Source organism: Pseudorca crassidens, chromosome 14 (assembly GCF_039906515.1).
Source record: "Pseudorca crassidens isolate mPseCra1 chromosome 14, mPseCra1.hap1, whole genome shotgun sequence".
Lineage (NCBI taxonomy): Eukaryota > Metazoa > Chordata > Mammalia > Artiodactyla > Delphinidae > Pseudorca > Pseudorca crassidens.
Window position 1 is genome coordinate 79100772 of NC_090309.1, and position 26672 is coordinate 79127443.

Below are 26672 nucleotides of genomic sequence, written 5' to 3' on the forward strand. Positions count from 1 at the left end.
GGATTCACAGGATCTCTCTGTATTATTTCTTACAACTGCATCTGAGTCTTCAGTTAGATCAAAATAAAACGTATTTTTAAAAAGTCTTCAACCACGATTTTCAGTATTCTACTCATACAAGGATGTAAATGTTTTCTGCTTTTTAATAAGCTGGTGTCTAGTAGAAGAGAGCCAGGGATTTTTAAAATAAATGACTAAAAAGGCTGGAGATGTTAAGTGTTCTTTAAAAACGTTTGGAAGGTTTGGTAAAATATGTTTGATTTATTTTCGTATTTTTAACTACGAAGTCTGACCACTCTGTGCCGAACTTTTGCTTGAAACATTGATAAACCTTCTCTAATTTAATTATGACATATATTCACAATATGAGAATTATAATTACATATCCTCCCCTCAGTGGGGGACATTTAGCAGTGTCTGAATATATTTTTGGTTGTCACAACTAGGGTGGGGGGAGAGTGCTACTGGCATCTGGTGGGTAGCAGCTAGGGATGCTGTTCAACATCTCACAATGCACAAGACAGCCTCTCTCCAACAAAAATGATCTGACTCAAATGTTGGTATTGTCCGTATTAAGAAACCTTGATACACTTATTAGATCCTATAAGGACTTTAGAATGAGTGGTTAATCATATAAGGTCTCCATTTAATATCATTTACTCATTGACTAAAGTTAACATTTAAAATTATACTTTCTGGCCTTCCCTGGTGGCGTAGTGGTTGAGAGTCTGCCTGCCGTTGCAGGGGACACGGGTTCGTGCCCCAGTCCGGGAAGATCCCACATGCCGTGGAGCGGCTGGGCCCCTGAGCCATGGCCGCTGAGCCTGCACGTCCAGAGCCTGTGCTCTGCAACGGGAGAGGCCACAACAGTGAGAGGCCTGCATACCGCAAAAAAATAACCACTATACTTTCTGTAACATTTTTCATTGGTAGCACTGCTAATCTTTCTCTTCTAGCAAATGATTGGTTGATTGTAGTGAGTGAATTCGATTGTTTTCTCTCGTTTTTTTAATTAATAGACAGCAGCAGAAGTTGGAATCATTGAGAGTATTCAGCTCAGAAACTTCATGTGTCATTCGATGCTTGGACCCTTTAAATTTGGTTCTAATGTCAACTTTGTTGTTGGCAATAATGGAAGTAAGTGCTTTTGCCCTCCTTCTTATTTGACTTTGAACAGTACCTTGAGATCAGAATGCACTAACTTTTTAAAATAGGTGACTACTAGCGCTGATAAATCTAAGGTGTAGACCTCTGATTTGTGGTCATGAACTTTTTCAGTATTGCCTGCCAGTCTGCACTTTAAGAAATGAGTTAACTTTAGGCTCATTATGCAACAGGGATAAACATTTCCTGCTTATTCTTCTGAATCTATGTACCTTGGAATTCATACCACGGAAGAGTAGGCAAGCTATCCTCATTGCAACTGAGGCAGGCCTGTGTCTTATATCTATTAAATGTTGTAAGAGCGTGAATAAAGTGCCTTGGGAATCCAAACTTGAAAGAAACTAATTCTTACGGTTGTGGCCAATGAAAGCTTTAAGAAGAGGTGGTATTTGTGGTGGTACTTGAATAAAAATGAAAAATTCTTTAGATCTTATTGGGGAAGAAGAAGCTGAGATGTTCCAGGCAAAGATTGCTCATCACCAAAGGTTGGGAGGGGTAGAAGCAGATGTATATGGAGAGAGGTGAACAACCTCATAGGGTTTTATCGTATCATACATGGTAGGGAGGGGCAGAAGCATACACTGGAGAATCAGTTGTAGGTCATGTTGAGGATATTGCCTGCCATGATAAATATTTGGGGATTTCGTTCACAAGTCAGTGGGGAAGCAGTTAAAGTTTTAGAGTATAGAGGTGACACGGTGAAGATTTGTGAAACAAACTGGCCACATTGTAGAGAGTAGATTAGAAGGGGGAAGACATAGGAGTTAGACCAGTTAGGTAGCTTTTGTAGTAGACCCCCGCCAGATGAGGTGTTGGCTGTTGACTGAGCCAGTACAGAGGGAGAGGAGCTTGCCAGGGTCCACAGCTGGTGGCCGTGCTAGAACATGAAACTAGTACAGGTAGCTGCACAGTCTGTTTAGTTGTTCTTTGTTTTCCCTACTCTGTTCGGTCAAGAGGAAAGTATTTTCAGAAGGAGGGGATAGACAAAGGAACCAGAGCTACAGGGAGGTCAAACAGGACAAGAAGTAAAGACAGACTGGTGGGTTGGTTCTGCGGTTAGATCTTCACTCCTGAAACAGCGAAGTTATTAATGTAACTTCGCAAGTGGTGGAGGCAGTGAATTTGGAAATGAAGAAAAAGGAGAGAGGTAGGATAGGGACTTGAAAGGCATTCCAGGAACTGAATTGGGCTAACCAGTGTGTACTTTGGTTGATTTGGAGTATATTGTGGAAGATGATGAGCTGATAAGAGTTGATTAATTTGGTTGATTGTGGAGTTGAGAAAATGGTTACCATGATTGTTAAAGACTTTGGAATTTTAGCTTGTGATATTTTATGTCTGTTAGGGTAAAAAGAATTATACTCTTCAAAGAGCTAGCAAGTGAATAATATTCAAATTAGGAATAATAATTGTCAAAATATTATGTAAAAACATTGTCTATATGACTGATAATTTTTTCATATTTAAGCTCATTCATTCAATAAATATGTGAGTGCCTATTATGGGCTAATATTGGAGATAAAGCAAATGAATAAAAAACAACAGTCCTGTCCCTCTGGAGCTTGCATTCAAGGTTAAAAATAGTTTCTGGCTTCTGAGAATTTATGGAAAAAGTAAGTTTTAATTAAATTAGGATGTAAGAAAAATTAGATGAGTTAAATGTATATGGGTAATTAGAAAGATAAATTCATTTAATAGGCTGATGGACCAAGATGACACAATGAGAGTTTTGGGTTGGAAAGGTATCAACCATTTTTTCCATTGCCTTATTAGTGGCAAAGATTTGATTCCTGAAATGTACTGATTTTTTTCTAATAGCAACAACTAAATATTTCATGATATGTACAACTTTTTGTTTGTTTTTGGCACTGGAAGAAAATTATAATTGAAGTATAATGCTTTATTTCAGAAATTTTTTTACATCAAATTGTAGGAGTCAGACTTCTCTTTTCTCCCTCTAATGAATGTGATTTCTTCAACACCTGTTTCTTTAGGTGGGAAGAGTGCAGTACTCACAGCTCTTATAGTTGGTCTTGGTGGAAAAGCAGTTGCTACTAACCGAGGATCTTCTTTGAAAGGTTTTGTGAAAGATGGACAGAAGTAAGTGTTTGTTTTCTACGTGTATTTTTCAGTTCTTTAATAAGAAGCAGCTTCTTTAGAATCCCAATTCATGTAGACATGGTAGGAAATGAATTGGCTTCCTGGAACTGGAGCACCGATATCATATCTTTTCATTCCTTTCTCTTGCCCCCTGTTGCCAGCATCGCCCACTGTTGCCTGTTCACCTCTCCCGACAGAATGCTTGTGTCAGTTAGTGCCATGTGCCTGCCCACTGATGCTCGTTTCTGTTACCTTTCTGGAAAAACGAGCAGTGATAAATCTGCGTACTTCTGTTTAAAGGAATATTTATAAATATTGGACTTTGCTGGCTCTTGACCCAAACCCAGCTTCAGCAAGTCCACGTCGCTATGATGTGGGCTAAGGCAGAGTTAGTGACCAGCCAAGGTGTCCCTAAACAGAATTGCTGCCTCCAGCTCTAAGAATTTCAAAAAAGTATTCCATCTGTCTCTTTATATCCTTTGCTCAGGGGTTCACCAGTGAGCTTGACTTGAGGACCACAGTCTCGAGTCTCTTTGGGGTCCATCTTGACCCTTGGTGAATGGTCATATGACAACCCTCGGTGGCTTTACATTTGTATTTCTTTCTGTTATAGTTTGCCATCACGTAACTATATATTAATTGCTCAGTTTGCGTCATCATAGACTCGTGACCTTTTGCCCATTAGGAAACTCTCTTCAGGCTGATCTCCTTGTTCTTTTTAATTCTGCCTCAGAAACCTCTGAGGGATCCTCGTGTCTCCTAACAACTGCATGTCCCAGGCTCCGTCATACCAGCTCCCAGAGTCAGGCCGCTCCCGCTGCCCATTCATTCCTCTTTCACACGCCCAGTGCCCAGAACTTCTGGAACTTTGATAATTAACAGTGATACCTTTTTTTTTTTCCTTCTTGTAACAGACTTTCCTCCTGCTCAGTGTTGTATCTACTTAACTTCCCCCATTTTCCATTTTATTTCTAAAAAATAGAACGCAGACAGGATGTGAGTCAGGATTGCGGGTTTTTTATGTATCTCTCAGAAACCTTGGGAATCTTAACCCTAAGCCAGGGTTCCAAGTTGACACAGGAGAAGGGAAGAAAAGATACAGAAAAATTCATTTTCTGTGCTGTATGGCCTTGAAAAAGAACCGTTTAGTAACAATTCTCCAGCTTATTTTCTGACTCTCCTTATCTTACTTGGACGCCAGCCCAGCAAGGTCTTCTCTTCCACAGTCTCCAAACAAAATTATGGCTGAAGTCAAAAATTAGTTATTTTAACACTTTTAAGGCACTGGTCTCAACTCTGCTTCAGTTCATTATACTGAACTCTACATTTCTTAGTTGTCCAAATAGTTACCTGGTCTGCCTAGCTAGATAACACATTGATCTTTCAAATAGAAGCCTCAGGAAGAAATTTTTTTTTTCTGCACCATTAAGGGGTTTATGTCTCAATTAAAGATTTTAAATGTTTTTTCCATACGGGAAGTAGCGGGATGAAAGCAGAAACTTCTTTCTGAGATGTGTCCTTGGAATACCATTAAAAAAAGAAAGAAAAATAAAGGCTGGCTTACACAAATCACCAACTTTGAAGGACACAGCTGCCTGTAGATAGGAACATTAAAATATTTTAAACAGAGTTAATAACAGTTAAGAGCTTTAACCTGAGCTCAGCCTCCTTTTTACTGACCTCGTCTAAAAAAATAGCTAAAATGAGCTTTTCCAAACCCATTACTATTCCTCTTGTCCTCCCCTTCCTCATTTAAAACATTTGGTATCTATAAAATTTCTCTTCTTTTATAGTCTCTGATTCTGTCATCACTTTTTTACAGAATCAGCTAATCGAGCTTTTCGGTTCTATTCTGCACCTAAAATCTATGAGGCTCTCCCGTTCTTCCTGAGGAACGTCTTTCCGTCTGGCAGAGGTTTGAGGTGGTCCTCAGGACTCTGTCCCTCCCGCACATCTGAAACATTACACTCTCCATCTGTGATGCCTGGGCTCCGGGCTACCTTTGTAGAGGGTTTCAACTCCTCCATTAGAGACGCTTGCCGAATATGGTTAGGAGAAACCAGACGACTGTGCCTGGAGGCTCTTTACTTGGCGCTCCAGCCTCTGATTATCCACTGAGGCTTTGCAGTGAGTGGTACAGGGACAGTGATGGAATTCTCCAGTGACCAAGGTCTCAGACCCCTAGCTGTTCAGGTTCTTCAACAGGTTCCTTTACCGTTCCCTCCTCGGCCTTCCTAATCCTATCGTGGTGGCACTGGGCTCTTTGCTGCAGGCCTGTTTCTGACATCAGCTGTGGCATTGGGAGTGGGTTATGGGGGGACAAAAGCTCCTGCTGTACGTTCCTGACTTATTAGTCAAGGTTACAGAACTTACTGCAGATGAGCTGGCCACGCAGAGAAGGAACAGATGCCTCCTGTTTGTACATGACTTTCCCTGTTCCTTGTTCCTCGTGCCCATCAGTGCCTGATGCTACCAGTCATCTCTGTGCAGATAGGTTCTCCCGGAGCTAAGAAAGAAGCCATACCCTTACGGTGGCGCCTCTTGTGTGTGTTGTCGTTCTGAAGGAACTCTCGGTGACAGTCTCTCTTCTCGCTAAAGGGTCTCTTTATTTACAGACACTGGGCTCTATGGCTGTTGGCCCCAATTCAGCAGCAGTCACGTTAGTAGGTGGGGAGACAGCAGTTAGCCTCAGCTCAGTTAGCCCTGTCTCCTGGTACAGGTTTTTTGAGCAGTTGTTGGGAGGGTTTTTTTCGTAAGCTTTAATGTTTTTGGATAACTTCCCTTTCTTATAGTTACTAGATTCATATGGCAGTAGGATACCAGTGCCTCCAAAGCTCTCACAATACTAGAGATCGCTTCCAAATGCAAGGAGTAGCTGGGAAGGAAATAACAAAGTAGATGTTTGCTAATCAAGGGAGATGTCACTTTCATTTTAAAATGTTTTCATGAGGTGCATTCACTTAATACTAGGTAATCATACTAGTTAATGCAATAAATATTGTCTGCTCCATGTTGTAGGCCAGCTGCCCTTCCCCTATCATATACTTTAGTTAATAGTTTTCAACCTTGGCTGTTCATTAGAATCAACCCAGAAAGCTTTCAAAAATCTCATTGATTACAACTTTTCAGGAGCATGTCTGTCTTAATTAGGTATTTCTGTTTAAAAACACCCCCCCACCCCAAACCACTCAGGGTAGCTTTAGAAGAAGAGATTTATCATAAAGATGCAGGGATATATATATCTTGGAAACTTCAGTGAGGCAGCGTAATTGGATCTCATGAGTGACCAGAACTGAGAGACTCAGAACCAAAGATCTTCGGTCTCTAGGTCTTTCTTTTCTGTGTCTCTGGCTTTCTTTGTGTCTTTTGTCTCCAGGCCTCTGTCTCCCTTCCTTCCTTAGCTGGGGCAGAGCCGCAGCACCACCTCCCTGCCGCTCCTCAGTGGCTGCACTTCTGTGCTGTGCCCTCCTCCCTGCCTCTCCTGTGACAGGCATGCAGGTGTGTGAATGTGTTTCCCTCTCACTGCCTCTGGAGCGTGTGTGCTCTTTCTTATTCTTCAGGTCTTTGGTACTCTGTGTCTTCGTGGGCAGGCGTTTATGTCTTACTGTCTTGGTGTGTGGGGCTGCGCATGGAAGGAAGTGCTCTCGAGTTCTCTGTGTCTCTGATTCACAGCCAGTATCTGTGATTATGTGTCTCTGCCAGTCTGTCCAGGTGGTTTCCCAAGATCTTATCTGCTCTGTGTTTCTGCTTCTCTCTGTCATCTCTGCAGGCTTTATACTTGTTCATCAGAATATAATGCCCCAAATTGGTTTCTCTAGTCCCAGAGGCCTCAGAACTTTGTATCTCCAAGGAATCACCACCTTTCCACTTGATGTGTCTTGATTCGAGTTTGTTTTAAAAACTTGTGGTTTTGAAATAATTTTAGATTTACATAAGTATCGCAAAGATAGTACAGTTTCCTTACAGCCTTTACCCAGTTTCCCTGAATGTTGACATCTTAAACAACTGAGGCACTTTTATCAGAGCTACGCGATTAACACCGGTACAATATTATTCACTAAAGTACAGACCTTACTTGGGTTTTACTAGTTTTTCTTAATTTGAATTTTTAAAGAAGGGAATGTGGCGCAGTTAGCGTTCACTTTCTATATTTAGCCCAATCTGTGGAGGGAGGGATGGAGGCTGATAACGGCTGCTAAGCCATCTTTCTATGAGGGCACTTGCACAGAAGTACAGGGGCGCAAGAGCTGAGCACGCTTCAGGGTGTCTACCAAGTGTAAGTTAACAGTGAAATTCATCTTGAGTATTTTTACCTACATTTCCTGCAAATAGGAACAATTTTGGGGTATGATTACTCCAAATTGATGAAAACAAGTTTATTCTGTTAAATATATCATTTAATTACCAATTAAAGCAATTTTGCATTAAAGGACTTTAGCATTTTTGGCAGATATTTATATTAACCAGAGGAAGTATTATCTGCTTTTATGTTTAAGGAAATTATAAGTATGTATTTATTAATGCCCTTCATTAATTTTTAAAAAATTTTTCTACAAAGTCTTATTTGAACAGAAGTTAGAGTAGAAAAATAAAGATGAATTCTTCCCCCCCCATAATATGTTAAAATATACATGGCTGTAAATGCTTCAGACGTCTTTAAAACTTTAAAAATGTTTATTTTGTAATACCAATAAAATTTTTAAGAAGCTTTGAGATTTAGTTTACATCTCTTGATATCAAATACTTAAGCATTTTTTTTATTGCCAAGTAATAGAAGAATTCAAGTTGTTTCCCTTGATTCTGATTTCCTTAGAAAATGCATAACTTCACTTTAATTCTTACTGCATCTTTCTTAGAGGCCTGCTGTCAGGATGATGCTTTATTATATAATTTAGCATAGTCAGGCAGTGTAATATTGGTTATACATAGCGGTTGGGAAAATGTGTAACTTATCCACATGATGTGAAACAACCAAAACTTAAATGGATTTTGTGCAAATGTATTTCTGTTATGGATAAAATTGTCAATTATTTTTTATAAAATTTCTCTTCTTCTCAACTTTGTTCCTTGGTATCTTTAACATTATTCTGTAGTAGCCTGTCAGCCATCAACTGCTGGTATAAAGCTGCTTTTCAAATGAATTAGCCAAATTTCTTGGAGGTTTTTAAAATTATGGTAACCTAGTGTTATAATTGCCCTGTACCTTCATGTGACTTAGCTTAACCTTATTGCTTTAGCTCAGCAGATATCTCAATAACATTAAGGAACAGAGGGGATGATGCCTATAGAGCCAGTGTGTACGGTGACTCTATAATTGTGCAACAGCACATCAGCATGGATGGAAGTCGATCTTATAAACTGAAAAGTGAAACAGGTTTGCTATGAATTTCTCTTTATTTCATATAAAGTATTAGTAAACATCCAGTTAAAAAGAGTTAAGTGATTGTGCTGGTATCATTGAGAGGACACTTCTCATCTCTTGAAACTGCTTTCTTGCAAGAGGATTGGTTGGTTTCATGTATGTATACACACACGTATATATCCGTACATAGTTGTTTTACCACAGGGCATTCTACAGCAAAAGCATGATTAGCAGAATTTGGGTCTGTTTGAAGCAGGCTGTGATAAGTCATTTTGATCTCACTTGTAGACTTCTTTTCACCCCCATAGTTTCTGTCACATGTGGAAGGAGAAAGTTAGCCAAAAGTAGAAAAAGACATAACGGAAGAGGAGGTGGGTGTGGAGAGTTACTAAAGAGACAGATGAGAAGGAAAAGGAAATGTTTAGCTATAGGAAGAAGAGAAGTACCTGCCACTGCATTTGTGTGCTTCTGCCTCCTGCGTACTTGTGTCATAACAAGTGTGTCACCCCAGTTCATTCAGATGTGTGTATGTGCAGTGGTACCTTTCTTGATGACATCAGGAAAACTAGTTAACATTTATGCTTATAAATAATTGCTCATTTTTAAAAACGTATTATTGCCCTAGAAACAGTCTGGTCATTTTGTGTTTCTCATAACTAGGCGCCTTGGTTTCCACTAAGAAAGAAGAACTGATTGGAATTCTTGATCATTTTAACATACAGGTAATTGCTAAATTTGTGTTTCAGATTAATAAATACAACTGGTTACTTTTTTATGCGGTTTCATTTGTGGTGTGGAAAGAATTTAAATGGCCTCATATAAGTAAATTGACCACAGGACAAATATATTTAACTATGGTTAGTGAAGTTCCTTAAGGCTTCCTAATTCAACAGGAACTTTCAATATATAATATAACATCTTTAATTTGACAGAACACACAAGAATATCTTGTCTATACTAGTATGTGCCAAAAGTTATGTTAATCAAATTTATGTTATAAAGTTTCTTTGCTTTCTGCTGTCCAAGTCAGAATAGCATCATAGTTTCCTAAACTCAGTTGCTAAATTTTTGTAGAAAGGAAGTTTATTCTAGCCATATAAAGAAAGCATTTCTTTATGTATTTTGGAGTTATTTCATCATACCTATAGGAGACAAGACTTGATTCCATTCTGCTAAGATACTTTGACTGAATAATTGGAAATGGGGCTCATATAGTCCTATAACATTAGCACTGGAGTTGTCTTTGGAGGTCATCTAATCTGGACCCTTTATTTTGTAGGTGAGAAACTGGGAGCCAGCAAAAGTAAACTTGCACTTACAGTTGTCTAGGTGTGGGTACTGGTTGAGCCTGCCTTGGGATCCAGACATCCCTGTTCCATTCTAATGCTCTACCCATTGTATCACCCTGCCTTATTCCAGGATTAAGAACACCAAGAGTAGTCACCAAGGAAAAAGAATAATTATGAGTATGGGTCTCTTTCCCAGTTTGGTTTAGAACAGGTTGTCCAGAAAAACTTCCTGTAATGGTACAAATATTCTGTCTTATGGTGTCCGATGGGGTGGCCACTAGCCACTTGAGCACCTGCAATGTGTGACTGAGAAATCGAATGTTTTATTGTATTTTACGTAAGTGTCAAGCGCTGCATGTGGCTAGTAGCTTGCATATTGGGCAGCACAGGTTCAGAAAAATAATTAGTAAAATCTGGAGAAAAGCAGATACAGCAAATAAATTTGAGACTAGAACACAGGTCAATTTGTTAAGCAAAATCAGGAAAACCAAAAGTTACAGTGTATGGATTCACAGGTGTTGGGAAAGTCTCGAAGGGCATCCAGTGTAGTATCACACTGCATGCTTACCCTGTGCGCAGTCTCCACCAGATGTTCCTTCAGCGGGTACTTGAGTGGGTAGTAGTGGGGAAATGACGTCTGCCTGAGGCTGCTGATTCCGTCTGTAGGTGGCTGTGTTTATTAGAAAGTTGTTGTTAATGGGAAAAGTTGAATAAAGTCAGTTTCTCTAAGCTCCCACTTCCTTGGGGAATATAAAATATGTTTCTTTTCTTTTGAAATATTTGAAGATTGTTATCATAACTCCATTAGTCCTCTTCTTGTACAATTCAGTTAACTAAAGGTTCAAGTTCATTGATCAAAATATGAAAGGTCTAGAGCTACACTTACTGAGTAACCACTAACCACGTATGATGGGTATTGAGCCCTCAGAATGTGGGTAGTCCAGATGGAGGTGTGCTCTAGTATGAAGTGCACCCTGGAGGTTGAAGACTTAATGCAAAGGAGTAACTCAGTTTTCATACTAATTACATGTTAAAGTGATAATATTTTAGATATATTAGATTAAAAATATAATACTAAAATTAATTTCACCTGTCTCTTTCTATCTTTTTAATGTAGCTACTAGAAAACTTAATTATATGTGTGGTTTGCATTACATTTCCATTGGACAGTGCTGGCCTAGAATTACCAGGAGGAAGGAGAGTGTTTAATGTCTTTAAGTACCTGATTATATTTGTCCCCTGTGCCTCTTCTTACTTTTTCTCTGAAGTTTACTTGTGTGTGCTTGCCTTTTGCTTACTCCAGGGTCTTGATGGGTAAAGATGCCAGATTTTTAAATAATCTCTGGAGTAGTATAGAAACGAGGAGCCCCATTTCAGAGGCTGTAGAAAAAAGAATATGAACTTTGGTGAAGCTGTTAATCCACAGCTGGTGATAAAATGTCTGTCATTAAAGCTAGTGCATTAGGTCTTAGTTTTAAGAAGTCAGATACTGTGTGCAATTAAGATACCACACAGACCTTGTTAAAAAAAATACGTGGCAATCAGCTTCTGGTCTGAGAAAAAGGTGATATGTAGAGGTGTCTTTATAACTGCATAAATGTTTTTTATCATCTTAGAAGATAAGACCCAAAATCCTGCTTAACAGAAAGGTTTTCACCAGTGGTATACTAAATAAAGTACAGTCAGTATTGTACAGATGGTAAATGAAGGAGTTAAGCACTTTTTCCTTTATAGTGGTCCTTCCTGTTCTATACCTTATAAACAAGATTATTTTCTAACATATAAATTACTTTGTTATTAACACCAAAGATATAAATGAGAAATGAACTTGAATCTTTTTGAAACAAGTTGAATTAAAAAAAATTTTTTTTTCAACTCCACTTTGAACTGTTATTATATTGTTATTTTAACTGTACTTTAATTTGTTAGCCAGAGGTAGTTTAATTCAAGTAATGGCTTATTTAAAATGACTTCTCCTTCAAAAGATAGAAATGATCCCAGTGTTTCCATTTGTTTTACGGTATCCTCATGAAGAAATGACAGGATATAGGAACTCTGAAGAACTGCTGTACAAAAAATAAACAATACTCGTCATTATAGTTCTGATTAGAAGTGACTGAGTTGGACTTCTTGTGTTTAGTTGGAGGAAATAACTAACTTGCCTGCGGCTACATAGGAGGTTCAGACAGAGCCAACTAAGAACCCAAGTCAGCTGACTCTCATGCTAGAGCTCTTCCAGCTCTGTGGTCTGATGATTAACCAGTAGCATAGGAGTGGTACTCTACAAAACCAGTGAAAGGAATGAAAACGTGCTAAAAAAACACACTTCTTTAGAAAGTTCTTGTGCTTGTGCCCTCATGTAATGGCAGAATATTTAATTTTGGCTGTAGTACTGATATTTATTTTAATATAATGAAATTTTGAAATATTTTCTCTCAGGTCACTTGTAATGGATATTTTAGTTCATTTCTCTTAAGGAATTAAAATGAAATATTTAAAGATAATCATTTCTTTGTTTGTTTGTTTCAGGTAGATAATCCAGTTTCTGTCTTAACGCAAGAGATGAGCAAGCAGTTCTTGCAGTCTAAAAATGAGGGAGACAAATACAAAGTAAGATGCACCAAAGTAAACATAAACCTAACCAAAAAGAATACATTTATAGATTAGGCATCTATACTGAACATTAATCTTGGTCACATAGTAAATATCGAGGATTTTTTTAAGTCACTATTTAGAGTAATATTGTAGGACTAATTTAGGAACTTGTTAAGTAAGATGGAAGTATAATTTTCTTGGTAAAACCTTGCTTTAACTTCTTTGCTTTTAATTCTGAAAGAGAATGAATTCCAAAATTTATCTTTATGGAAATACAAGGGAATGATTGCCCAAACATACATAATCACTTTTAAACGTTAGATTATTTTAATCTTTTTAAAAAATTAATTTATATATTTATTTTTGGCTGCGTTGGGTCTTTGTTGCTGCACGCGGGCTTTCTCTAGTTGCAGCTAGTGAGGGGTTACTCTTTTAGTTGTGGCGAGTGAGGGGCTACTCTTTGTTGTGGTGCGTGGTCTTCTCATTGCGGTGGCTTCTCTTGTTGCAGAGCACGGGCTCTAGGTGCGTGAGCTTCAGTATTTCTGGCACGCGGGCTCAGTAGTTGTGGCTCGCGGGCTCTAGAGCACAGGCTCAGTACTTGTGGCGTGCGGGCGTAGTTGCTCCGCGGCATGTGGGATCTTCCCGGACCAGGGCTCGAACCCGTGTTCCCTGCATTGGCAGGCGTATTCTTAACCACTGCGCCAGCAGGGAAGCCCCTATTTAAAACTTTTAAAAAAGCCAACAAAATATATGACTACTACTACAGCTTACAGTGTGACTTTTGAATGGGTTTTGGTATTCCCTATGCTAAAAAATTATGATGCATTAAGATCAAGGATACTGGGACATCCCTGGTGGCACAGTGGTTAAGAATCCACCTGCCAATGCAGGGGATATGGGTTCGAGCCCTGGTCCAGGAAGATCCCACGTGGCGCGGAGCAACTAAGCCTGCGCACCACAACTACTGAGCCCGCATGCCAGAACCACTGAAGTCCGTGTGCCTAGAGCCCGTGCTCTGCAACAAGAGAAGCCATCATAATGAGAAACCTGCACACTGCAATGAAGAGTAGCTCCTGCTCTCCACAATTAGAGAAAGTCCGCGTGCAGCAACGGAGACCCAATGTATTTATTTACTTGCTTAAGTATGTTTTTAATGTCTTTTTACATAATTGGTCTAAAAGTTTTTAGAGAACAAATTCTTCTTTTTTTCATAGTCCTGTGGAAGTTTACCAACTCCTAATTGTGTTTTTCTTGTTGTTGATATAGTTCTTTATGAAAGCAACCCAACTGGAACAAATGAAGGAGGATTATTCATACATCATGGAAACCAAAGAAAGAACAAAGGAGCAGATAAATCAAGGAGAAGAGGTTTGTAAACACTTAATGCAGTTATTTTAGAGATCAGTCAAATTCCTATAGTACTTATCAGGTAAATGGTATTGTAAAATTACATACCTACATATCTATATATGTATATCTATATAAAACTAGTAACATTTTTATAGTACTCTATCAACCATAACAAGTGTGATTTTGTACATTCAGGGTATTTATTAGCCTTTACTTTTTTGTTTTATAATAATGGGTATGTCCATGTCTTAATTCTTCTATGAGGCTATAAAGTAGAGGACAGGGTAGTATCTAACATACTTATCCCTTAGTTCCACAATAAGATATCACTGATTCCCACTCGGAAGTAGTTTAAAAACTATATTTCTTTTGATGGGAAAATAAGCACAAGCCTCAAGTTGGTATTAAACATAATATGCATTTATCATTATATACAATAGATAACTCTTTCATTACACTGGTAGAATGTTAGCATTCTTTAAGCACTGATAGCTTGGTAGCAGCTGTCCCATCAGTGTTCACCAGCTTGGCAGCCATGCGAATGTGCTTGAATTTGAAATCACTCGAGCCAATGTGACTTTCTTACTTAGGTTTGTTTTTACATCTGCTGTAGTTTGTTCTTGTACTTTCTTCTTCTGATTCTTGAAGAGCAAACCTTTGTTTGATAATCAGAGATCTCAGAGTTATAAGGCTTTATGTTTCAGCTGTTCATCCAGTACATTAAGTCCCACCAATTTTTGTATGATTCTGTATCTTTTTCTTTTGTCCCTTAATCAGTTTTATACAGTCAGTTGCTTTCAGCAACTTTTTAGCATGTTCTTTTGAGATAGAATTGTATTAATGATTGACCCAAGTCAACTTTATTAGATGTTACACTGACCTTTTTACTTCAAGTTTTTGAGGCATACATATTTAAAACTGGGTTTATAGTTACATGGTTCATTAAGTGAAAACTGAAAAAGCAAAGATGAGTATATTTATTTTTATTCCCCACATTATTTCTTCAAACCTGGGGTATGTGATAGTGTGCAAGGATGTACTATAAACCACAGAATTGATAATGGAGTATCAGTGTTATTGGAATGTCAGTGTTATTATTGGGGAAAGGAAATATTGTATATTCAAGCAAATGTACATAGTATATATTAACATCTATTATTTTAAAAACAATAAATCAGGACTTTGAAGAAATTTGTTTGCTTCAGACAGCTTGGTGTTTAAATACCCACTTTCTTCATGGTATACTTTGTCATAAGCGATTGAAGATACTTTGTGAAGTTTAAGAAGCACATCCCTATATCATGTATCAGAGTTGCTTATGCATAATATGCACTTAATATGAAATTTCTTCCTAATTAATTAAATGCACTACATTCTCAAAATAAGCTCTGGATTTGAATAGTTTAATCTTTAAGAAGTAGAATGTGACCTAACACAACATTGTAAATCAACAATACTTCAATAAAAATTTAAAAAACAAACAAAAAAACCCCAAGCCAACAAAAAAGGATACAGTGGGAGATACAAATGAAAAAGTCAAAAAAAAGAAATAGAATGTGAAGATTAGAAACTGGAAGTCATTCAGCCATCAAATATTAAGTTCCTACCATGTGCCTGCTAGCATTGGGCTTTGGTCATGACCATATAATGGCAAATACATACCAGGATTCTTGGGGTCGTACACCTAACTATTCAGCAGAAAGCAGATGGTAGATAATTGACTATGGTGAGCACTACTAAAGGAGTTCAAAGTTAGTTTGTGCAAAAGCACTTAATAGGATACTGGCAACAGGGGTTAGGGACAAGGCAGGGGCAGTGGGAGAGGTATAGCCGTTAAGTAGGTAATGTCTAAGGTAAGAACTGAAGGGTGAATAATACCAGGCAAAGGATGGTGAGAGTGAGGAAGTGTGTTCCAAGAAATAAGCATGGATGGAGTCTTGGGCAAGAGAGCATGTGGTGGTTTTAAACAGCTGAAAGAATTCTACATTGTCTAAAGTAGAGAACACAAGCATGAGAGTTAAGAGGCCAGATTGTGGAAGACTTTGTAGAACTTAAGGGCAGTACAACACATGGAAGTGGATGGCTTGATTAAATGTATATTTTTAGTAGATCACTCTGCTGCAGAAGAGAGTGAACTGCTGTAAGGAAGGAAACAGAGATCAGTAAGGAAGGTATTACCGTTGTTCAAACAGATGATGATGATGTAAGTTAGGGTAGTGGCAGTGGTAGTGTAGAGAAGAGCTTTGAAATGGTTTGGGCCAGTGCTCTGTGGACATGTAGGGTGGTGGTGAAAACAGAAGCCAGATTTGTGGGGCTGAAAACCAGAGAGAGAATTGAAGAGCTAGAGATAATTTTCGTGAAACTTGGGTGGAAAGGGAAGACGGCTTTTAGAGGAAGAGGTGGTATCCAGGGGTGGATATTGGTGGTTTTGTTTGTAAATTGGAAAGATAAGTAAGTAAAGTTTTAAATGTGATCATGGAAAGGAGTCAGTGAGGAGGATTAAGTGGAAAAAAGATGAAAAAGATGGGATGAAAAATCAACTAATTTAGACCTCTTGAGAAGGCAGAAGGGGGGTGAGTAGGATGTAAGTAAGAGATAGGCACTGGACTTAAGTATAATGAAGCCACCTCTTCCGTTTTAGCAGGAGGAAAAGACTGCTTTAGGTTTATATATAAGGTTGTTGAACACTGGAGACGGTTTCTTTCTGATAGCTTCTGAATTCTGTGAAATAGGCATCAGGGAGAATGAGTAAGGGATTAGGGTGGCAGTTATATGAGGTTTGAAGAGAGTGATGATGGATTGAAATAATCCTGAAGAATGGGAAAGTGACTTGGATAGGGAAACACACTAAGATCCATAGTGAAGACCCTAGTTGAACATGGAAACCATGAATGAAGAGGAGAGGCTGTCAACCCAGGTGTGCAGCTTTGGAAGCTGTTCATACGTCACTAGAGTTGGTTTTTGCTTTATTGATTAATTATTAAGAGAAAACTTGGATAAGAAAAAAATGTAACATTTGATTTTTAGAAATAAATTCCTTTTGAGCCTTCCATTATCATTGGAATGGATCCTGGGTATACTTCACCCAGGAGAACAGTCCAGTCTGTCTATCAGGTAGGGAATTGATAGAAACTTGAGTTTTGTCTATACTTGTGTGGTCTTGAAACTTTTATTCCTTTGCTCTTCTTCATTTGAAGAGTATCTGGTCATTTTTATAGTGCAGAAATTAACAAAGTGATTGTACTTAATAAAAGTATACCAAAGAACCAAAAATATTTTCTATTTTTGTTTTAATTAAAGAAGTCATTTCCTAGCACATCTTTTTCAGTATTTGTTTAGGCAGTATTCAAAAGAAATACATTTGCGGAAAGTCTTGTTTCTTCAATGTTGTTAAGAAATATATTCTTTTTTCTTTTTTTAAGCGACTTACTGAACTAAAGCGCCAGTGTTTGGAGAAAGAAGAACGTTTTCAGAGTATTGCTGGCTTAAGTACAATGAAGACCAATCTGGAATACTTGAAACATGAAATGGCTTGGGCAGTGGTAATTTTCACTTAATTACCTATTCACACATATTTGTAATATACAGAATATACTTGGTTGTGGTTAGTCTTATATGTGACTTGCTATATAATTTCTTTTTAGGTCAATGAAATTGAAAAACAACTGAATGCTATCAGAGACAACATCAAAATTGGAGAAGATCGTGCTGCTAGACTTGAGAGGAAAACGGAAGAACAGCAGGTAATTATATTTTTTTTATACAGAGGTAGAAGTTGGTTGAGGGGTAAGTAAAGGGAGCAATTTTCTGTTGAGGGTTTCCACATGGACCTTTGTAGCACAGAGCAGCCCTGCTCTTTGTATTTACCTTGCCATTCTCTTGTTAACAGCTTTATTGAGATATGATTCATATACCATACAATCCACCCATTTAAAATTTACAGTTCATTGTTTCTTTTGTATATTCACAGGGTTGTACAGCCACCACTGTGGAATTTCTCTGCCGTCGTGCTGGAAGTAGATCTCCTAGCCTTTTCTTTCTTTATAGGAGCCCCAGTGTACTCAGTGTGACTGACTTACATCTTAGTATTTTGTTCTCCTTAGCTTACGAGCTTCTGACTCCCAGGCTTAGTTGTAGTACAGGGTGTAATCTTTCCCACCTTACTTCTTCCTGTCTACCCCTAAGATAAGCAGGCCAGTCTTTTTCCTTTTAAGGGTTATAACATTAATCCGTGAAAGGTAATAGATGAATGTGTAAAAGTAACAGAAATGGTGAAGACAGTACATTTACTTAGTGATCTCTGGGCTGAATTTCTTATATTCCCTCTTCAGGTAGTAAATGGAAATTCAACCCCACCCACCTCTCTCACCTTAGATTTTCATTTCTGAGAGAATATTCTGAAATTTTCATTCAATTCTTCTCAGTTTCATTTCTTAGCTTGTCATAGGGGAAGACCTTGTTGCTTTCCTCTTTAGATATTCCCCAGTCTAAAAATGAAATCCAGTCTTAGTAATAAACACTCATTTTTTTTTTCAAGTGGGGAAAGGAAAATCTTGAGGTTGGATGATATTTAGTTCTGTGGCTATTTGCTCTACTTAAGTATTTGGCCATGCTATGTAGTAAATGGTAAATTTCTGGAGGGTTTGGACTATCTTATATTTATATCCTTCCCACCATGCCTTACATAAAACCTTTCACATAGTATATGCTTGTTTATTGATTATAGAATAACTATTGAAGGGAAGGTTTCTGAAGAAACAGTGTCTAAAGCAGACTTTAAACTTGTATTAACCTAATTTAAACTGAAGATAGATGAATTATATTTAGTTTGTAAAGCACCTAGACCAACTTCAATTTTTATAAAAAACATAAAGATTATACTACTGATGTCTTAATAACAGAACTACACTACCATTCTATATAATGTTTCCTAAATAGCCTACATATTGACAATTCCCTAATCTGTATTCCTAATCAAACTTTTATCCTGAGCACTTGGTTCAAATACTTGTCTTCCCATCTTTACCTAAATGTTCCAGACACTTCAAACTTAGCATTTCTACTGGAATAGCTGTGACAGGGACTTTATAGCCCATAAAGCCTGAAGTATACACTATCTGGCTCTTTCTAGAAAAAATTTGCTGATCTCTGATCTAAATAGTTCTCATATTTTTCCCTTCTAATCTATTCCTGTTTTCAGTGTGACATTTTGGTCCCTAATTATTTTTGTCCCAGAACATTACATTAACTTCTTACTGACATCATTTCCTTTAATTTTTCCCTTTACCTTGCCTTCCATGTGCTTCCAAAGTGGTTGTACGTATAGATTTACATATAGTTTCATTATAGATTTACATATAGTTTGGTATCTTGTTTCCCTGTTGTCTAGAGGTTTAAGTTGTAAGCTGATCATGGAATTCAAAGCCCTTCTACCCCTTCATCTCATCTCCCACCACTACCCTCTCAGTTCAAGCTCCAGAAATAATTTTAATTCCTAAAATGGTTTTAATGCCTTTCCACATGCTTTTCCAACTCCCTGTAACACCTTTCCCCAGCTTTGTTCCTGGTACATTTTGAGTAATCTTCCAAGTTTCAGCTCAAATGCTTCTTTGAAGGCATCCCTAACTTTTTCTGACAGACCTATAAATTCTTCCTCGTGCTTTCACAATTACAAATATACATACCCTACTTAAGCATTATTGCATCCAAACTGCATGATCTATTTGCATGTTTGTTTCTCTGCTAAACTGTGTCTGTCTCCCTTTAATTGTGTTACTTGAAGACAGTTGTTACTATATCTTTGTATCCCCAGAAGATAGCACATTTATTGGAAAGCTAAATGTGGAATTAAAATATATTTTAGCATTTCAAATTATTAGAGAAATGCAAATCAAAACTACAATGAGGTATCACCTCACACCAGTCAGAATGGCCATCATCAAAAAGTCTACAAATAATAGATGCTGGAGAAGGTGTGGAGAAAAGGGAACCCTCCTGCACTGTTGGTGGGAATGTAAATTGGTGCAGCCACTATGGAGAACAGTATGGAGGTTCCTTAAAAAACTAAAAATAGAGTTACCATACGACCCAGCAATCCCACTCCTAGGCATATATCAAAAAAAGATGAAAACTAATTAAAAAAGATACATGCACCTCAGTGTTCATAGCAGCACTATTTATAATAGCCAAGACATGGAAGCAGCCTAAGTGTCCATCATCAGATGAATGGATGAAGAAGATGTGGTACACACACACACACACACACACACACACACACACACACACACAGTGGAATATTACTCTGCCATAAAAAATGAGATAACTGCCATTTCCAGCAACATCGGTGGACCTAGAGATTATCGTACTAAGTGAAGTAAGTCAGACAGAGAAAGACAAATATTACATGATATCACTTATATGTGGAATCTAAAAAATGATACAAATGAACTTATTAACAAAACAGGAACAGCCTCACATACATAGAAGGCAAATTTATGGTTACCAAAGGGGCAAGGAGTGAAGGGTAAATTAGGAGTATGGGTTTAATGTATACACACCACTATATATAAAATAAACAACAAGGGCTTACTGTATAGTACAGGGAACCTATATTCAATATCTTGTAATAACCTATAATGGAAAAGAATCTGAAAAAGAATAGATAGATAGATAGATACATAGATATGTACCTGTCTATATATATCTATGTATATGTATAACTGAACCACTTTGCTATACACCTGAAACTAACATAATATTGTAAATCAACAATATTTCAATTAAAAAAATACATATTTAACACTTTATATAATTATGTTTGTTTACCTAATTAATGTCTTGAGTTTAGTTAGAGCAAAATTAAGTTTATTTGAAATGTGAACCATATACAATTATATTTTTATTTTTTCTGTTTATTGGAGAAAAATAAAATATGCTCCAACGATGTTATTTTCTTAAAGGTCAGACTTAATGAAGCAGAAAAAAAGTACAAGGATATTCAAGATAAACTAGAAAAGATTAGTCAAGAGACAAATGCACGAGCACCAGAATGTATGGCATTGAAAGCAGATCTTACTTCTAAGAAAAGGGCCTATAATGAAGCTGAGGTGAGAGAACTTTTCCAGTATTAAAAATTGCATATCAACTATAAATACTGTTCATTTATTTTTAAAAGTAGAGATTTTTGTAATTGTGTTGCTTTCAGACTTTAAAAAATATAATGATTTCATATGGCCATATATGTATGTTGTTTTAAAAATATATTTCTGCATATATTCACCCTCTGATTTGACGATTTGGCAAAAGTGGTCTTGAATGGGGTATTTGTTTTTCATTTTACTAAAGTATGTCTGATTTTTTTTTTTTAGGTTTTATACAACCATTCCCTAAACGAGTATAGAGCATTAAAGAAAGATGATGAGCAGCTTTGCAAAAGAATTGAAGAACTAAGAAAAAGGTAAGATAGTTACTTTGCAATTTTCATAGTTATCTCATTTTGTAATAAAGTAATCCAGGTGAAATGGAATATTTTATTTTCTGTATTATTGCTAAAGGAATTTTATCACATTGCTTTATGGTTTTTTTTGTTTTTTGTTGTACGCGGGCCTCTCACTGCTGTGGCCTCTCCCGTTGCGGAGCACAGGCTCCAGACGCGCAGGCTCAGCGGCCACGGCTCACGGGCCCAGCCACTCCGTGGCATGTGGGATCTTCCCGGACCGGGGCACGAACCCGTGTCCCCTGCATCAGCAGGCGGACTCTCAACCACTGCGCCACCAGGGAAGCCCTGCTTTATGTTTTTTAAATGTTAGGTTTTTCATTGAATATTTTCCACTTTGTATTATTTACCATTAGTGCTGATCAGTCTTTGGAACCTGAACGGTTGGAAAGGCAAAAAAAAATATCTTCGTTAAAAGAAAGAGTAAAGGTCTTACAGGATCAAGAAAGTTCAGTCAATCAAGAGATCGAACAATTTCAGCAAGCTGTAGAAAAGGACAAAGAAGAACATACCAGAATTAAGTAAGTGTCCACATTCTTATACTTTTTTCAGTTATTTGAAAATCATCTAGTTTTCCTCTTTATATGAAAAGAGAATACATGTTTTTTTTGTTGTTGTTCTTCTTCCTCATAATAAGGGATCTTTTAAAATCACTTTCCTAATAAGACTTCTTAAACTTGTAGAATTGGACAGTTTCTGGGATTTCTAGTCCTTGTCACGACTGCTTTTTTTCTTTTTCCATGCTAAGTTTTGAGGTCTTCTGACTATTTTTTCCTGGTAACACAGTTGTTTTCAAATGAAGAGATCCGCTTTTAGTTTTTAGGGCAGCTGCGTCATTCACTGGTATGCAGGTATTAGGGGAAAAGACTGAGTATTTCTGTTTCACTGTATCACATATCTGTTTTGTTTTTCCACGTGTATTTTGTAGGAGAGAAGAGTTAGATGTGAAGAATACACTGAACTATAATCAGAGGCAACTGAAAGAATTGAAAGACAGTAAAACTGATCAACTGAAAAGATTTGGCCCTCATGTTCCAGCTCTTCTGGAAGCCATAGATGATGCTTACAGACGGGGGCATTTTACCTGTAAACCTGTAGGCCCTCTAGGTATTTGTCACCAATTAGTCAGTATATAATAAAAATTAGAAGTACATCTTTATTTTCTGGAAGGAGTCTGTTGAATATAATTTTAAAACACTGTTATCGAAGAACCATGTAGTTATATGTAGACTTTGTACATATTTTAAGAAATGATAAAATCACTTTAAACTTTCCTTTTGTATATTTTAAGCATAAAAAAGCCAAAAGAAAGAGAACTTAGGAAAAGGAAAAGTAATTATAGAGTTGAATAATCTGCTTTTTATTTTTTTGAATGAATAAATCAATGAACTAATTTGCATGTAATTGATTAGTAGGAAAATTCAGTGATATCAAGATATAGTTAAAAGGCCAATCACCTGAGTTTTGTGTAAAACTTGATAAAATGACTTGTCTTTTTAAGTTTCTATTTAGGTTTGGACAACATTACTTCTAAGTCCTCTTTCAACTATAAGCCTGAGGTTATTTAGTTATCCTCATATATACATGAGAAAAAAAATCAGTTGAGTTCTGAGGAGCTATCTCTAATTCTGTACATCATTAGGTGAAAATGATGCTATAAGTATACTTTTTTAGTAAAGTACTGTATAAGTACAGTATTATGTACTGTATTAAGTATTGTAGTAATGTCTCTTCATTTAAATGACATGTACCTCTATACCAGAATTCATTTCAATAGATGAGGTATTTTTTTCCCTCTCTAAATCTAAAATTTCAATATTAATCAGTTTTACAGAAAATAGTGAAGAGTCTATAACCCTTTTGGCTTGATTTTCAAAACACCATTCAGAGGCTGGAATAGTATTTTATATATATATATATACACACATAGGAGAAATACTGTTGATTTATATCAGAGCGAGACAACTTTTCACAGGATTTAGTGGGTTTTCTCCCCAGTGTATCCAGTGGGATGGGGTATTTCCCATTTGGTTAAAATGAGATCTATAATATCATTTAAATTGCTTCATATGAAAATATTTTAAAGTCATTTATGAACTATTATAAAGATGGTTACATTAACATTTCAAGTATTTATGGGCTTTTAATAATTTTCTCTCACTTTTAGGAGCTTGCATTCGTCTTCGGGACACTGAGCTTGCTTTGGCCATTGAATCTTGCTTGAAAGGACTTCTGCAAGCCTATTGTTGCGATAATCATGCTGATGAAAGAGTGCTTCAGGCACTGATGAAAAGGTTTTACTCACCAGGGACCTCACGGCCACAGATAATAGTTTCTGAGTTTCGGAATGAGGTGTATGATGTAAGACACAGGTAAGGCATCAGTAATTAAATACTGTTTCTGGTTTTGCTTAGTTACGTGCAAGCTCAGAAAGAGTTAAAACATTTTTAGTGTTAACCATATCTACACTCCTGATTTGTAAAATTCCATCAAGCCACGTCTTTAATTTGAATCTTAGGCATTGGAGATACATAGATAAATGAGAGATACTCCCTGCCTTTAAGGTCCTCACGTGAGATCTGTTTGGGGAGACATACTGGGAAGTAGACGTTGTGTGGCTTAGAAATTGTACTGAAGAAGGAAATGGTGCAGACCTGGCCATGTTAAGAGGGAGGGCGTACGGGAGAACTTTGGCACTCATTACTCACAGTTCAACTCTGGGTGGTTTACAGATTCCAGAGCTGTGATTGTTTTCTTTAATGACCCTAACAAACCTCAAGGGCACCATACCCAAATCGCCTTCTTTGTTAGCTGCTGGCTAGCTAATCACTTTACTTTTAAAGATACACGTGTATGTGTGTGTGTGTTCCTACATATATATATAGTCCTCTCTATATCCCTATATATATATTCCTATGTATATATATTCCTATATATATATATATTCCTATATATATATTCCTATTAACAGATTGTTTTAAAATTTCTTTTCTCTCCCACTGCACTTTTTCTTATAAATCCAATTTTTGCTTTTTTCAATTGCCTTATATTTGGAAACATTAAAAATGCCCTTCATTGTAAGCGTGTTTTTTCTATATTTAATTTGATTGTGGTATTTTTCCTTTTACTTGGCTTTATAAATCACGTTTTTATTAAAGCTTTCTTCTAAGCTTAATTAGGATCATCAAATCATTTTGTCCTATAATTCCTCTTACCAGTGAGGCTCACCGTGCTCGCCTAGAATTTGATGTGCGGTTTTTCCTTTGTCCCTCTCGTCCTCTTTAGGCTTTCTACATTATGTTGTCTAGTGAGCCTATTCCATACTTGTCCTTTCCTTGTCTCATTACTGACACATTATTGCTACTATTCCTTCCTACTTTTAGTTTTCCTCGACCGATGTTACAGCATCTCTCAGCAGGCAAAACTAATTGTGATATAAACTAAATATGAAGTGCATCCCAGGGAAGTAGAGCAAAAGGAAGGGGTGGTTGTGACTGGGTGCTTTAGAGCAAGCTGGTGGGAGCAGCCTGTCTAGCAGTGGCATGTGCCTGCTCGAAAATACTTGCTCCTTCCTAGCATAGAAACCTGTGCTTTCAGCGGACTGGCCAGAGCCTATGCTTCACCACAAGCCCCTTCCACGTCCCCTCCCTCTTAGACTCGGGCTCCCTATCCTCTCTCCCCTCACTCCCTGCGTTGTTTCATTGGCACTGCTTGATGTTTCTAGAGCGCCCACCCCCTATTCTTTCCTATCTTTGTTTTTACTTCCACTTGAACTCTGTCCTAAGGTTACTATCCTATTTCTCTGCCTCTTTTTAACAGGAAAAACTTCTCAGAAGAGTTGTCTGTGTCACTAACTTCTCTCTTCCCCTTCTTTCTTGAACCTACTCCAGTCAAGTTTTTATAGCTTCATCACACACCAGAGCAGCTCTTGTCCAGGCGCCAGTGAGCCTTGCTTGGCTTGGTCCTGTCGTCCTTCCTTCCCACTCGCTGACTTGACCTACCAGCAGTATTTGATTCAGCTGATCGTTTAATTCTTCCTGAAACACTTTTTTTACTTGGTCCCTAGGATGTCACTCTTCTTGTTTTCCCACATCTCTAGGTATTCTTTTGTAATGTCTTCTGCTTATTTCTCCTCACTTGGGAATCTCCAGTATCAGTGTTCCAGACCTCCTCTCCATGTGCACCTACTCCCAGCACTTACTTCCTGGGTGAACTCATCCAGTTTCATGGCTTAAAATATAGTCCATACACTGATGATCACCACATTATGTTTCTAGCTGGGCTCTTTCCTCTGAACTCCAGAATATAATACATTCAATTTATATTTTCCACTTTGATGTCCAAAAGACATTTGAAACTTAACATATCTAAAAGCCAAACTCCTGAGATCCACCCTAAAAACTGCTCTTCCTATAGTCATCCCCATCTCCATTTTTCAGTTGCTCAAGCCAAAACCTCAGTCATCCTTGACTTCTTTCTGCCATCCCACATCCTACTGGCTGTACTTTATAAATGTATCCAGGATCTAAACACTTCTGCAGTGCTACCCTGGTTCACACCATTATCATATCTCAAGTGAGTTTTGCTTCTGGTTCCCTTCCATCCACACTTTCAATATCACAGCCAGAGTAAAGTCAGACCATGTCATTACTCTGCTCAAATTGTCCTGTACTTTCTCATCCTCTTTAGGCCTAACTGCGACCTCTCGGACCCACATGACCCGTCCTCTTGCCATCTCTCCTGTCCTTGTGTCCAGTAGCACTCCCAGCACTGCTCGTCCACCACAGCACACTGGCCTCCCGGCTTCTCCAACAGCCCTCTTAGGGCCTTTGCAAATGCTGCTCCCTGGGCACGAAATGCTCTTCTTCATTATGCTAATGTAACTCCCATTTCCTCAGGTGTCTGCCTGTTGACACCTTAGCAAGGCTTTTCCTGACACTTTCTGTGTGAAAAAGCACAGTATGCCACTTTTTCTTCATTTTTCTGTCTTCCTTCAGTAGAGTGTAAGCTCCATGGGGAGAAGGATGTAGTCTGTTTTGTTTAGTGCTGTCTCCTTATCCTCTGAACAGCATCTTGCACATAGTAGGTGCTCAGTAAATACATGTTGAATTAATGACTGAATAAGTGGAAAACATATATACAAAGATATTTCTTTGTTTTGGAATTCTAGAACTAAGAAAGCAGTAAGAATGCCATTGCCTTTTCCCAATGTGTTTTAATTAAATGACTTTTATGTTTGTATGATAGAGTATAAGATTTAAGAAAATTGTAATGATTAAGTATAACAGGCAATAGAACATAATGATTGAGAATCTGC

The 26672-nt window shown here is 37.6% G+C and overlaps 1 protein-coding gene across 6 annotated transcripts in view; it reads left to right on the forward strand.

Annotated features, from left to right (window-relative positions):
* The window catches only part of SMC6 (structural maintenance of chromosomes 6), a 73387-nt gene that overhangs the window by 10721 nt on the left and 35994 nt on the right, over positions 1 to 26672 (forward strand). For 5 of the 6 annotated variants that reach the window (XM_067703656.1, XM_067703658.1, XM_067703652.1 and 2 more), the window contains exons 3-15: positions 1020 to 1137; positions 3159 to 3264; positions 8502 to 8638; positions 9287 to 9348; positions 12445 to 12525; positions 13777 to 13878; positions 17283 to 17402; positions 17505 to 17603; positions 20820 to 20966; positions 21228 to 21316; positions 21712 to 21876; positions 22284 to 22456; positions 23517 to 23727. In XM_067703656.1, coding sequence (XP_067559757.1) covers positions 1020 to 1137; positions 3159 to 3264; positions 8502 to 8638; positions 9287 to 9348; positions 12445 to 12525; positions 13777 to 13878; positions 17283 to 17402; positions 17505 to 17603; positions 20820 to 20966; positions 21228 to 21316; positions 21712 to 21876; positions 22284 to 22456; positions 23517 to 23727 — 1610 coding nt within the window. Of the gene's footprint in view, positions 1 to 1019; positions 1138 to 3158; positions 3265 to 8501; positions 8639 to 9286; positions 9349 to 12444; positions 12526 to 13776; positions 13879 to 17282; positions 17403 to 17504; positions 17604 to 20819; positions 20967 to 21227; positions 21317 to 21711; positions 21877 to 22283; positions 22463 to 23516; positions 23728 to 26672 lie in introns of all 6 variants that reach the window. The other variant, XM_067703653.1, reaches the window with a different exon arrangement.